Genomic DNA, 14,303 nt, shown 5'->3' with positions numbered 1-14,303 from the left:
TTCCTGAGCGAGACAGGGACCAGCCAATGGCTACACTGAAGCCCTGTCACCATCCCAGACAGCTCTGATCCAGCCCTGCTTCCCAGAGCACAGATGTGTACTAGTGGTCACCTGTCACACTCACTCGGTGCATCCGTTACAAAGCACACCCGTGACTGGCCGGCCTCTGTTATTTGTTCCACAAAGTAGGTGAATGAACAAGGATGCCTCACACACCTTCATAGAGAGACGTTTCCAAACCCTGTGGCGTCTCCACTTGCTCCACCGCCTTAATTAATGCACAGCTACTTTTGAAATGTCTGTAGGCCAGAATTACTGGGAGCAGGAACTGCTATGTGGATGGAGCGAGAGGCAACCTGTGAGATCAGCCTGTGTCTACCTTTCCTCGACACTGTTGTTTGGGGACTGAGAGGAAACCAGTCACCAAATGCAAAATCAGGGGTGTCTCCAGCCCCCCTGACCCCACCAGGCCTCTTCCAGAGGGGCTTTCCAGCGGGAGACTCATTAGAGGAGGTAGGAACAAACAAGGCTTTGAATAGGCTGCCTCTGCTTTCCAGATACAACCAGGCCCCAGCAGAATGTTGGTGACAAAATGTTGTCTGTGGTTAGTTCTGGGCTCACAAGAAACCAAAGAAAATAAACAAATGATATACAATCCTGAACTCATTAAAGCAAGCAAGCAACGCACAAATAAAGGAACTCAAACTCCTCCTTTGACTTCTGGCCACTGGGGCTTTATGCTTTCTACCTGGACAGACTCACAACCTCCCCAGGGGAGGCCCTCCTCATTGCCTTCATTAAACTCCATGGGTGTGAGCGCTGAATAGTTAAATTATAAAGAAAAGATACTTCAATGGCCCTCAGAGCACACAAAGCCTCCCTACCCACAGGAGTATTCATCCAGCTACAGTAGGGGGAGGGACCCTGCGGCTGACCTTTGACCTCTCAAGAACCCTTAGGTTTAGTGGTCAGCAACTTGACCATTGCCAGGCATCCGGACACCCTCCAACCCTGCTCAGAAATTAGGACCTCGACAAGTGGAAGGCAAGCATGCTTCGGAACCCCTCTACTGGCCACCCTCTGACCCCACCGCTCAACTCCTAGAACTGGAGTAAGCCAAAAGGGACCGGAAACCCACCATTCACCTCTGCAACCTGTTAGGCAAAGACAGCAGAAACAAACAGAGCCTCCTCTTCAATACTCCGCCTCGCCCCTTCCTGCTGCAGGAGCAAAAAGGGGTCAGAGAGAGCCTTTAAGGAGCCCCAACACAACAAAAGACACAATACAGGAGCATTTGTCAGCCCTGTCCTCTCTGTGTGGATCCCAGAGACAGGCAAGGGTCCCACAGGACCCTGTTGCCCCAGGGCACTCCGGGTTTACAGACCCATGCAAAAAGGGCTCATTAGTGTAATACCCACTTTCCTGTCTACTTTTGGCTGTTAAGCCCAGTAGAGACTGGTTAAGTCTTCATACATGCCTTTGCTCATGCCAGTGCTGGTGAGGGAGAGGGGCTGGGATGAGAAGGAGGAGGGGTGCTGTTTCCAGTCATAAACAACTCTTCGGCAGAGTTTGTCCCGCTAATCCTGGTTTTCTTCAGGCCTTGTAGCAGAAGGTAGTTGGACAGTCAGTCGGTGTAACTCTACTGTCCCAACGACTGACAACCAAACACAGAGCAATACTATGCCAGTTTTACTAAAAGCTACTGGGAAATGCACTCGCTGGTTCGTCCCGACTCAGCTGGCCAGCATCTCGCATCCTTCCAACCTCTTATATCTACTACGGAAAGGTTGGCCTTCTTCATTCTACGTGGGCTTCTTCAGAACCCCTCGTATTTCACCTTGAACAGGAGAATCCCAGCCAGGACACAGCCAGTACTGTGGCCAGGCTGGTTTCACTAATTTTTTTTATTTTTAGCTTGAGGGGCTTTGTACACTGTACTGTACGCAAGGCAACTACCTACCGATGGCCACAGCCCTGCTATTGAATGTAAGAAATGAAGGAGGGAAGATTTCTCTGAGTTTGAGTTTTTCATGAAGAAACTGGTGGAGAGAGATCTGCCTGTGAGATGCAGAAGAGCAAAGCATCCACAGTACACACATGTATGTCTGGTCAAGTGTTGTGCCAAGTACCCACCAGGACGCAAAGTTTCATCTTCTACAACTGAGATCCGAAGTGTTATTTGTTCCACAAATCATCACTCTATCTGTGTCTCTGCCTCTCTCCAAATCCAATTAGACAGCAAGAAGAGGAACAGTGAAGATTTCCTCCCACTGTCTATAAGATTCTGCCGACTCACAGTTTCTCATGGACTCATAGGCATCAAAATTCTCCTTAACGAGGAAATGACTGGATAAGGAAGGCAGAGAGAAGGGATGTGTGCAGTCTGCTTCCACGAAGTCTCACATAGGTGCATACATGCAGTGCTAGCTCAAATGATCCTCGGTCCTTAGCCTCTGTTGGAAGGGAGGGGCCTACCTACACTTCAACCAGCTAACACACCAAAGACAGCTGGTCTCAATAGCTGAGCGCCTAGAATCAATTCAGCAATTCTTGGTGATTTTTATGAAATGCCTGATGAGGAGACAGGGAGCAATGGTGTTGGGGTGCACAAACAATGGGGGAAGACGTCAAACCTAGAAAATAGAGCTGTGTTCTAGGTGTTTGGCTTTGTGCAAACTCTAGCCCAGGTCCAAGCCAACAAAGCTATGCTTCCACAGCCTCACAGTCACTCCCCGTTAAGTTCATTAAACATAATTTATTACCACTCATTCTCATTTATTTTCCAATAAAAAAAGAAAACATCACTGTGCTTCCCCCAGCAAACACTTAAAACATTTGCACACTTAAGTTTTGGCCCAGTGGTCGAGGGTAGATTTCCAGGGTTTTTTTTTTCCCCAGCCTGCCTCTCTCCAGTAACATCAAATTTAACACCAGATCAGTAAAGGGGTGCACAGGCACTGTGGGGGTCTGTGGACTGTTCTAGTCCTTCACAAGCCACTTCACCCCTAAGTAATTTCCCAGGAATTTTCAACCTCCACCTCCCGCCAAATATTTCTCCACTACTTGGGTATTAAATGATTATCGTTAGCATAATCAATCTTGCTGAGCGTCTGGGTGTGTGGAGAATGTTTGGGAACTGGGTAAGAGGATACAGCTGTTTCTAGAAAAGCCAGGAATAAATCTAACCTATTCCAAATGAAGCCCTTCCAACGCTCCAATGTGAAACAACTTTAAAATACAATAACGATTTCCAGGCCACCGGTCCCAAACAGGACAACCCCAAGACCTGGGGTTCCTGAATACAATGGAAAGGAAATCACCCATTTTGATTGAGAATAAATTTTAAGTGCATAATGGTTAATACATCCTGGAAAGTTTAAGAAAAGCAAGGAACAAAATCTGACAGCACCTTCTGCATTTACTTACAGGAGACAGCTGACTGAAAATGCCTTTTGCTGCATACAGCTTCCACACCAGGACCTAACTTAAGAGTTTAAATGTGTGTTTAAAATATTATGCTTGCTCCATAGAGCTCAAGATGCTGTTATTTCCTTCAGAAAGAAGTATATTTTCTTCCCGGGAAATAGCAAGCGTGTAAGCCTAGAGGAGGAAGGAAGATTTCATGCACATGACTTAGCAAACACAAACCCAGACTCCAAGATTCAGGAGGAGTCTGCGCACACATCACGTATAAGACAAATGGAGGTGTCGGCTGCTCCATTTTGCCCTGCTAATGTCTCAAACTTCAGCATCCTTTCCTATAAATGGCAAACGTCACCATCACTTCCTATAAAGGGCATATAGAATGGAAAAATGACCCAGGGTCGCCAGGGACCAAGCAGAAGCAATCGACGTGGCTGATGTGGAGGAAGACTGTGCAGATGAGCAATAGTCAATTTTTTGAGTCCTTCAATGCGGGTAAAAGAATGCAATTGGAGGCATAGCAGGATTTCACAACATTTTGCAGTGCTGCAGAAGGGGAAAAATTCCATAGCACAGCTCAGTCAGGCTTCCCACCAACTCCAAAGCACCAAGGGAGATTTCCCTCAGAAGACAAGGCTGCCATCCCGCCTGCTTCCAGAAAATGCCTGTACACAAGAGCACAACGGCTATAATGTCTGTATCACTGGGGCTGAGAATCTACTTCTGAAAAGCGAGTCCTTTCTCACAACACCTCACTCAGAATGGAAGTTACCCCTCTCTTGAGTCACAGAACAACATAGTTCTAAGTCATTTCTGCAAACAAGGGACAGGATATTTCAGGAATCTTGACCCTATAAGAAGGTCTGAGTGGGAAATTTACAACACAACTCACACAGTATCGGCCAGTACCCTGTCCCTGAAAGTCTTACCAGTTTTCTGAACTAAGCTAAACTAGAAAGCAACAAAAAGAGGTTTATAGGGGTTATTGCCTTATGCTCCACTTCAAAGAGCTATCTACAGAGTTGGCTTTTAATATGACAATGATTTTTAACACAGCCTACATAATGCTTCATTTTTCTCCAAAACCAAAACCAACCAACCAAGCAAACAAAAAATCATTTTTTTTTTCAATCTGATCTGGTCAATCTCTCCATAAGTATTTGTATTTGGCCATTCAACAACAAAATATAATTATAGTAATTATAAAGATAATTTTAAAATTGCCCAAAGATTCAAGAAAATGTCCTCACTGTTTATGGCAAACAGTGTAAGCCCAAGTTGGAGCAGATCACAGTGTATCCTAGCCCTCAAGTGCTGGGAAGGATACAGTGTAGCCTAGCTCCGGAGTGCTGGGAAGGATACAGTGTAGCCTAGACCCCAAGTGCTGGGAAGGATACAGTGTAGCCTAGCTCCCAAGTGCTGGGGAGGATACAGTGTAGCCTAGCTCCCAGATCCAAGCTGCAGAAGATGCTGCTCATTGTCAACAGGAGCTGTCCTCAGTCCCACCATCAGCTTTCCAAAACAGCTTTTGATTAAATTTGGAAAACACAACCACTAGCAGCAATACAAGGGCCTGGAAAAGCCAACATCTAAATTTGGAGACTGAAAATAAAAACAACCTAAGACAGAACAACAGGAAGTTAGCATTAAATATGAAACCAATACATTCAGTGGCCCAGCTCCTGGAGAGGCACGGTCCCCTGCCGGGGCAAGGTCTCTCTCCTTCCCCTCTGCCTATGGTAGCAGTCCTCTGTGGTGGGTGAAACTATAGTTCACTTGCTATGGTCTGTAAGAACTGGGATGAAAGTCAGACTTTCTCTCCTCCCCATCTTCTTTTAACCCTTTCTCCTCTCCCCCAAAAGGATACAGCAAAATCCCGCAGGGAGAGGGCACAGCCTGCACTGACCATTCATTCTGGTTTTGTCCCCCTTTCCGTTGTCTAAGGTTTTTTTCTTTTCTCTTTTCTTTTTCTTTCTTTTTTTGTCTTTTAAAGACGAAAAGGAAGCACGAGTCTCATGGTCAGGACCATGAGTGTGGACACACACACACACACACACACACACACACCACTACTCACCCAGCAATTCAAATTGAGGTGCCAAGCGCCCAACTGCTGCAAGAGAGAGACCCCAGGGGCCACTGTTCCTCCCTTCCCACTCAAATCCTCCATTCCCACTAACACCGCATCCCTGGGGTACATAATAGCTCTGTCTTGCCCTCTCTCCACTCTAAAAAGAAAAAGAAAAAAAAGAAAGAAAGAAAGAGAGAAAGAAAAAAAAAACTTTCTCTGTACCTTCAAGATGGGACTGGGCCAGCTTTTTTCTTTCTCCCTCCCAGTTTCTCTCGGTTTTCTTTTTCCTCTCACCCCCACCTCCCTTTATACAGCTCACTTAAAGAGCTGAAAAAATGCATCTTAAAAGCCAAGCGATGCTTTCTAGATCTCTGGCTGGACACACTCACTTGCACTGCATATGGTTGCTTTGCAGGACCTTCCCCTACACACCCTCTCTGAAAAAAAAAATGTTAAAAAAAATTTTAAACAGTTATCTAATTCAGCTGGCTGAAGCTTCGATTTAAATATTTTTTAAATGTAAAAACCCCTCTAGTCCCTAATCTTTACTACTCCAGGACCCATAAAGGAAGGAGGGGGAAGGCCCATTTCCCCCAACCTGCTCAGGGCACCTAAGAAAAGTCCCCCTCCCTCACCTTGGGTGGCAGGGACAGAGCTAAGAGCAGCAAAGAAATTACGGTCAGCCATGAGGGAAATGATGAACCAGTGTAGCAGGCAGGCACTTTATCTGCAAGATTGTCAAATCCCTCAAAACAAATTTCTTAGGGAGAGGGCTGCAATGGGAGAGAGGGAGGGAGGAAGAAAGTATATTTTCTTGTCACGGTGACACGGAAGTGACACCTTGCGAGGCCCTGCCTGCCACTCTGCACACCCTCTCTTCCTTCCCAGAGTGTGAGGCTGTCTGATTTTCAGATGACCTCCTTGCAAGCAGGGGAAAGTAGGCTTCCAATACCCAGTGGCACTGCAGGCCAGGCCTCTGGCTAGCTGACTGCCGTAGCTGGTGGGTAGATGTGCTTTCTCCAAGGAAGAGGAAAGAGGGAGAAGCAGAGAAGTGGGAAGAAAAGCATCCACTGAACTTACTTTTCCTGGGCTTTTCATAGGATCCAGGGCCAGGTACATTGGTGTGGGTTTAACCTATTTGAGTTGAGACCCTCAGATAGAACAGGGCCTAAAACAGTCCCTGTGGCATGCAGGAGGGGAGTGCGGTGGGTGGCTGCCCAGGGAGGTGTTGAGTCACACGGCAGAATGTCTAACGGACTCAACTCCAGAATCATCTCATGCTCTTCAAAAGCAAACACACAGCTCTAGTCTGCAAACAGTTAGAAAACCATCCTAGGTTTGTCTGGCTTAAAAGCAAGACTAGTGGCCAAGATTTGGTACCCTAGACTCAGGACACCTAATATTAATGAAGGCGTTTTTCCTCTATTGCATGGACTGCCGGACTGGCCAGCTGTTTATCTCCAAGGCCACAGGACTGTTTTTAGAGTGGAGGTCTTTAAGCGATCTGTTAATACATGGTGCAAGTTAATCCCCCTTACCCGCCCCCCTCCCCCAAGGAATCAACCTAAACAAGAGCTAGAAGGGCTTAAGGCCAACAAAAAAGTAGGACTTCTTCATTTTCTACCTCTTTGCTTGAAAAATACTACTACTCTGTGGCCCCTTTCTGGACTTATCTAGCCTTCCTGCATAAGTGTGGAGCAGCAATCTTTAAGGCCCTTAATACCAAAACAAAACCCTGCCATTTCCCTTTACACAGCAGTAACAAAAGCAACGAGCTTCCAGTTTGACAAGTAAAAAGCCCCAACCACACAGCCCCCTAATTGCCTTCCCTCCCTCTATTCACGGAGACCACCACACTCCCGGCAGCTGCTTTTGTGGCTCCCGCAATTTCTTAAGTAAACTGCAAGTTCTCTATCCGCTGATGGACAGGCCCTGATCACCCAGCAACAATCTGTCGGAAAGTGCTGCGAACGCCACCGGCAGGCAGCGTGGGCTAAGAATTTACTTCCCAGCTTTCTCAAAGGACAAGGGAAAAGGAAACTGGGAGAGGGCTAACCCAGTTACAGCCTCTCTCCCCGCTTAAAATGAAAAGGGGGAATGTCTCTTAAAACGCTTCAAACTAAAAACTTCTCCTAAGTAACTCCTTGGAGGTGAGTTGTTGTCCTGTGGCACTGTCTAGAATCCATTCCCTAAGTCCCCTGACTTGTCAGATGCACACCCAAACATAGAACATTCCATTAAAAAAAAAAAAAAAAAAAAAAAAGCTAAAGCCGGTTGCAAAGTTGGGATTAGCAAGTGGGTGGGATGAGAAAAGAAAAGAAATAATAAAACTTGCTCAAACCAGAAACAGAGAGCAGTACTTTAGCATGGCATTAGATTAAAAACCTGTGGAGAAGCTGAAGCAGGGGCCAGAGACTGTGCGCTCACACCCTGGGAGCCCCATCTCCATGCAAAGCTAGTTTTGTTGTGTTAAATACAGAGGTTTGAGATGCCAGATCAGGGAAGTTATAAGGACAGGAAACCAACTTTGGCCGATTAGACAGAACTGTCTAAATAGAAAACATGTATCTACATGTCTCTATAGGAAAGCTGTGTCTACCTACTGCTCCCAAACACACATATTCAGACAGGAAAACGCAAAAGTGCACTTAGACTACACACAGCTGGGAAGGAGGGGGGCTGGGAAGGGTGGAGGCTGTCACTTTAAGTTGGTGAGTGAAAAAAGGATGGATGCCCTCCAAGTGCAGACACTTCCAAATTAAACAAAATAGTGTAAAACAAAAAGGTACCTCACTTCCTCCCTTCCTTCCTGCCTTCTTTCCTTTCTCTCCTTTTTCCTTTTCTCTCTTTAACCTTTGTTATTGTTGTTTTAAAGGAGACTAAACCAAATCGACTCAGTCCATCAGGACCTTACCAGTCAACGTGCATCAATCTTAAAAGTTACCGCGCAGTGACAGTGGGCATGACCTCGGCTGAGCAGGGAGCATGCAAGGCTGGACACTCAGGCACATCTCTTACCATCTAGGGGTCGCCGCGCTGTCCTTGCCGCTGCTGGCTCGCAGGCATGCTGCCGCGCGGATGGCCCGGGCCCGCTGGAGGGCAGCACCCGCCCTGCAGCCCGCACAGAGCCCGCAGCTCCCAGGAGCAGCCCGCAGCAGCCGTGCCGCGCCGGATACTCAGGCACAGTTCCATTCACAGCGAAGCGCACAATAACGGGGATCTCCCCCGGTCGGTTCCACAACAATCCACCCCCAAAAGAGGGAGGGGGCGTTATATATATATATAAAAAGGCAGGGCTTTTTCACTCTTCTCTTTCCCCCCAACCCAGCATTCAATCAAAAGAACAAAGCCTGATATTTTGTTTGCCGACTTGGCAAGCATAAAAGCAATTTCAATAATCCGAGCGAGTTCACCTAAGTTGGTGAAAGTAACGCTCTGCAGATCTACAGTGAAATTAAGCTTTAATAGCTATCTGATGCTATTCAGAAAAGGACGGGGAGGAAGCTAGCTGAATTTAGATAAAGTTGGAGGACCACTTCACTCCGAAGCTTCCCCCCACCCGAAAGAATCCTATAAAATTCTTGACAACATTCATATCTTAATTAACTCAATGAATTCTACTCTTTGTGGGGGAGGGAATACAAAAAACCAAAATAGGTTATTAAAAACACTTGTATGTTAGAGAATTCACAAGGATACACTGTATAACATTTTTCATGACTAACTTTAAAAGAGAAAGGAAAAAAAAAAAAAACACTCCCAAAACTTGGGGATGTGTTTCTTTAAAGCAAATTGTCCTAACACATATTAAACCACGGCTGCGCATCTTCTAAGCATAGTAGGAAAAAATGACTATTGATCTTCAAATAGCGATAATTGAAAAGATCAAAAAGATTAAACAAAATCAAGAATGCGCTGACTTACCATGCTACGCTTTTTTTGTTGCAACTTTGTAGAAATTTCACTCAAAGAAACTGCATCAGAGGTGTCAAATTTTTTAGCGGACTGTGATCGTATTATTTCCGCGGCCCTGCCTTCCAATGCTTCAGAACTTTCTCCCTTTCTCTTTTTTGTTTGTGGTACCTAGCTTTTTGCTATAGACTTTAAAAGCCTTCAGCTCAGCAAACCAGCACAAATTATCTTGCCACCTTGCGCAGCTCTGATGCTTTGGCCGCTAACTTTGGAAGGCCCTTTACTACTGCATCAAAATTAGCATTGTCAAAGCAGTTAATGAATATTAATACTGTATTTGTCATTGGAGCTGGTCCGTTGCTGAACTCCAAGTCACCCATCAGGGACAAGATTAAGAACACAATTATTTCTGACTGACAGGGACCAAATCTGCTAGAATTTTTTTTTTTTAACAATTCGGGGGGAAAAAACCCACAATATCATCATCTTAAGGTGTCTCCCAAGAGACTGGGAACCAGATTAATACGCTTTTAATGAAGTAGAGATCATTATGTATGAAGGGAAAAAAAGAGAAAAGATGTACTATTCAAGCTATTTAGTTATGGTGGAAGCTAAAGTTAAAAAAAAAAAAATGCAGACAGCGTATCTTTCTCGACAGCTGTCCAGATTTTATTCATACTGTTCTAAAGAAAAAGACTTTCCCCCCCCGAAATCTTTTCCTTTTTAAAAAAAGAACAGAGAATGAGCAGTTCGCCCCATCTGGGATAATTTTCCACTTCTTCACTTTTACTGTGGCGGCTCAGGAAAGACAGCACGGTAAATAATTCTACACAAATCTGACAAGAGACACCTTCATCAGCCTAGCTTCTTCTGCCCTTATTCCCCAGATTCCGAGTCCTGTCTCTCTCACTTTATTCAGGATAAACCATTACATTACAGAAACTCTGAAGTTCCCTTCCACAGTGACACCTTCCCACACCAGCACCCAGCAAACAACCAAGTCAGAGAATGCCCCTGGTGTCCACCACCACCTCGGACCCCAAAACGCCGTTAAGAATCAGTTCCCTCCATGCTCCTTAAGAGCCTGACTAATCTGGGGTGTACATGCACAGTAGAAATGAAAGTTTTGCCAGAAACGGTAAACAACACCTTCACGAAGTGCACACTCGGCTGAGCGAGCGGCAAGTGGCTCAGGAGATCACAACCACACAGCCCTTTCTCTACAAACAAGCAAAAGACCTGATTCAGAGGAATTAAGGGTTAAAAACTTGCAGCTTACCTGATATAACCAACTTATTTGAATTCACCCAAATCATTTCAACATCTATGTCTCTCTGCCATGCCGACTGACCGGGTGCATAAAGAAATTATACAGATAGACAGACACACATGTAGCAATTTCTTAGGGTTTTAGAAAGAACCGGCCTCACTGGTTTGCTTCGAGATGGTTTTTCCACCACCACCCCCCCTTTTCTTTTTTAAATGTGGTAAAAGGGATAAAATGACAGATGTGATGGTTAATCTACCCAATGAATCGCGGGGGTCTAGGTAAAGCCACCCTGGCCACTGAGCTAATCCTTCAACACCCACTGACCACCCCACCAGCCTTCTAATGCCATTATCAACCCTTAGATGAACATTCTAAATTAGAGTTTTGTTCGAAAAGGGTGTGAATCTGACCTTCGATGCTGGGAGGCCTGCGTTGAACATCAGATGGCAAAGTTCTTATTGCACAATTTTTTTTTTTAAAAAAGGTTTCTACTTTCTTATGATTCACATCTTTGAACTCTGTCTTTACAGCCTTCCCTTTCACAAAAAAAAAAAAAAAAAAAAAGCACCCTTGCATCCCTCCTCCATCAGTGGCCACCAGTCTCATCTCTGGCACGTACTCCACAACTGTTTATGCTTATCCCATTAGAAGGAGCCAAGCAAAATCACCAAAAACAAAGAAAACTAGCAAACACACGTACACGCATGCTACTTTGCTCCAACTTCTCGCCTCCTCTCTCTCAGTTTGGCAGACCTTTATCTACATGTTGCTTTATGTCTAACAAGTCTTTGGAATGGATCATCAAAATGTACTACCTTCCTAAGTGGGAAGAACTGAGACAAAATGTTGGGGGCTGGGGGACTGGTGACACAGTTCCGCAAAGAACCCGATCATTCATTCGCTCAAAAAGACATTAAGCCAGGCTATGATGAAGGGAAGGGAGAGGGGATCCAGACTATTCTAAATAATTGTTTGTTTGTTTAAAGCAAATTAAATGTGGTCTTGTAACAAACTAAGAAATGCCTATCTATTATACACTCAATAGATAACCCCAATGTCACTTTAAAAATAGGTGCATATCATATCCCTGTGATGTGAGCCTACTTTTGAAACCACAAATAGATTGTTATTTTTCTCTTCCCCATACTACGCCATAAAAATCTATGAATGGACTTTATGCAATAAAATATGAGAGCCTGAAACACCGACTTGGGAAGACCTGATCATGCACTGCTCACGATCTATACCGAACGGAGACTTAATGCAAACACAGCCGCGCGCGCGTGAATCTCACTACAGATTTTTACAAGTACAGACTAGCTTCCAAACAACCTGAGATGTCTAAATTAAGGAGCCCTTGCTGTATCGGTCCTCAGCTCCTGTGACTACAGTCGGAGCCTGCCTTTTCATGGTCATGCTCACATCCTTAATCTGCATCTTTGTGTGCTCTGTACCAGAGTTGCTAATAGGCAGCCTTCCCTGCCTCTCTCGGCTTCCCCAGCACGACCGCATCAGCACTAGTATCAAATTAACTCTCCGACTTTGAAACTTATTGATCTGCTATTAAGACACCAGTGAACTTGATGAAATGAGTGCTGTAGGTGCAGTCATGACTTCAAAGTCTAGCACAGCCACATAAAGCAAGCGCCTTTGATCCTAACTCCGATCTACTGAGGGTTTAAGGCCCAGTTCTCCCTAAGCTACCCTTCACTCTCATCACGTCTGATGTCTCACCAACTAGTGACTTGATAATGTTAATAATGCAAATTTTACAAATGATTTTTACAATGGCAAAATTAATTATATCAACTGCTGCTTTTTGCAGCCGGGGTCTCTGCTCTCCTCTCTCCTGTAACATCACGACCTTTAGGTAAAGGTAAAGGGTTATTACAGTAACTCAGGGGAGGCCTGGCCCTGGGTGCTTCTGGACAGTCCTTCTCTGTGTTCCCTCGCCTTTCCTTTTTGCACATGAATATAATTTACTAAAAATGTCCCTGATAGTCCCAATGCCACCTTTCCCTTTTAGCTGTCATCTCCTTATCAATAGCTACTTTAGAATGGAAGCAGCTGTGATTATTACACACCTATCATGGTCAATACAAAATTCCTTTATATTTATGTAGGAATTTTTGTGAAATCACAAATCTACAAAGTTGTAGGATTTCAGGCAATTCCAATTAGGAATTACCTGAGGTGACATCTCAGGCAAGCCTGGGAATGTGGCGCACAGACTCTGTGAAACGGCACTTTCAAAATACCTCCTTGTGTGAGCTGTCTCAACAACTTTGAATCTAAAAGTGATTTTTTTTTTCACGGCCAAGGAATACATATTTAGGCATAGATTCATTTTTGCAAATTCCTAGCAATTATTTTAATCACAGAAAGTCAAAATAAAGATCACATCCAGAGATATATTAATATTAATTCTGTTTCAAGATGATTTATAAAACATAAAATATGTTATTAAGCTGCAGGTTGAAAAAATAATCTGATATATAGCCAGAAGAGGAAAGTGTAAGATTCCTGATGTCTGAGTAAAGAAAGAATCAATACCAGAAAACAAATCCTTTGCCAAGAGAGTTCTTTGTATGTTGATTTTGGACAGAAGAACACATGTACTTTCTAGTAAAACACACTCTACAATCAGGAGTCATAGCTGACCCTTTCATTAATAGCATGTTATATAGCATTTGGGTTCTGGTTATTCTGAATCTATTAATAATAGGAAGAAACTAATTGATGTGTTTTCCTCGATCAATATGGTAATATGTGCTCCCCATTTCAAACAAGAGGGCTGTCCCCACCCCATGGCAAAAGATAATGGGAGTTTAAAAGGGTATAATCTTAATACTTGTCTTCCATCGTGCGTGCACGCGTGCACGCGTGCACACGAATGTTGGGGGTGTAAATCCAATTAGTTGGTTTTGCAGTGTTTCTCAAATCACAAAATGTTGGTGGTGGAAGGGACTGAGTTGGTGCCCCCCGCTCCCCCACCCCGTCATAGTCACTTAATCTACTTGCAATTCTAAAGAAGTCAACACTTGATTGTGACAACGTTCAAAAGACTTTCCTCTGCCACTAGCACAGTAAAAAAACTTTCACCAATTAGTGCAGGAAAAAAGGAGGGAAAGCCAGAGTGCTGGCTCAAAGAGCCAGGCCTCGCGGCAAACCTGTCATGTCGAGAGGATTGATCAACGGGACGGCAATTTCTAATGGCATGTTGTCATGAAAAGTCAGCCACAGGGAGCCACCTGCTTTGCTCCTCACAGTCAGCCAGGAAAGGAAGGAAGAAGGAAGGGAGGAAGGAAGGAAGAGGGCGGGAGGGGGAGAGGAGGGGAAAGGCCCTCCATCCTGATCCCCGCCAGTTCCCTTTTGCTAACGATTTAGGTAAAGTTATCATGATTTTTCCTTCAGTAGAAACCTGCCAAGTCCCTAGTCATATTACCAGGGCTGGAAGATGGCAATGCCTTCCTTTACATCAGCATCCTCCTCCTGTCTTTGCAGAGAGAGTGAGCAGCATCCTTTATTTTGTTACCAAGGCCTCACCCCACTGTCAAACAGTACTGCTTAGACTTGAAGACTATGGTGGTTTAAGTCAATGAGAAGATTCCAGACTTAAAAACAAAC

At 44.7% G+C, this 14,303-nt stretch overlaps 1 protein-coding gene across 55 annotated transcripts in view; it reads right to left on the bottom strand.

The window, feature by feature from the left end:
* Tcf7l2 (transcription factor 7 like 2, T cell specific, HMG box) overlaps nucleotides 1–14,303 on the bottom strand; it is a 191,863-nt gene that overhangs the window by 29,510 nt on the left and 148,050 nt on the right. For 7 of the 55 annotated variants that reach the window (XM_006526895.4, XM_030250856.1, XM_030250859.1 and 4 more), the window contains exon 1: nucleotides 9,419–10,679. The exons of 40 other annotated variants lie outside the window; for them this stretch is intronic. In XM_006526895.4, coding sequence (XP_006526958.1) covers nucleotides 9,419–9,421 — 3 coding nt within the window. In that variant the 5' untranslated portion in view covers nucleotides 9,422–10,679. Of the gene's footprint in view, nucleotides 1–8,512; nucleotides 10,680–14,303 lie in introns of those variants that run through there. 8 more of the 55 variants (XM_006526894.4, XM_030250855.1, XM_017318132.2 and 5 more) reach the window with 3 other exon arrangements.

This window comes from Mus musculus, chromosome 19 (assembly GCF_000001635.26).
Source record: "Mus musculus strain C57BL/6J chromosome 19, GRCm38.p6 C57BL/6J".
Lineage (NCBI taxonomy): Eukaryota > Metazoa > Chordata > Mammalia > Rodentia > Muridae > Mus > Mus musculus.
The sequence above is the reverse complement of the archived record's forward strand: the minus strand, read 5'-3'. Positions and strand labels throughout refer to the sequence as shown.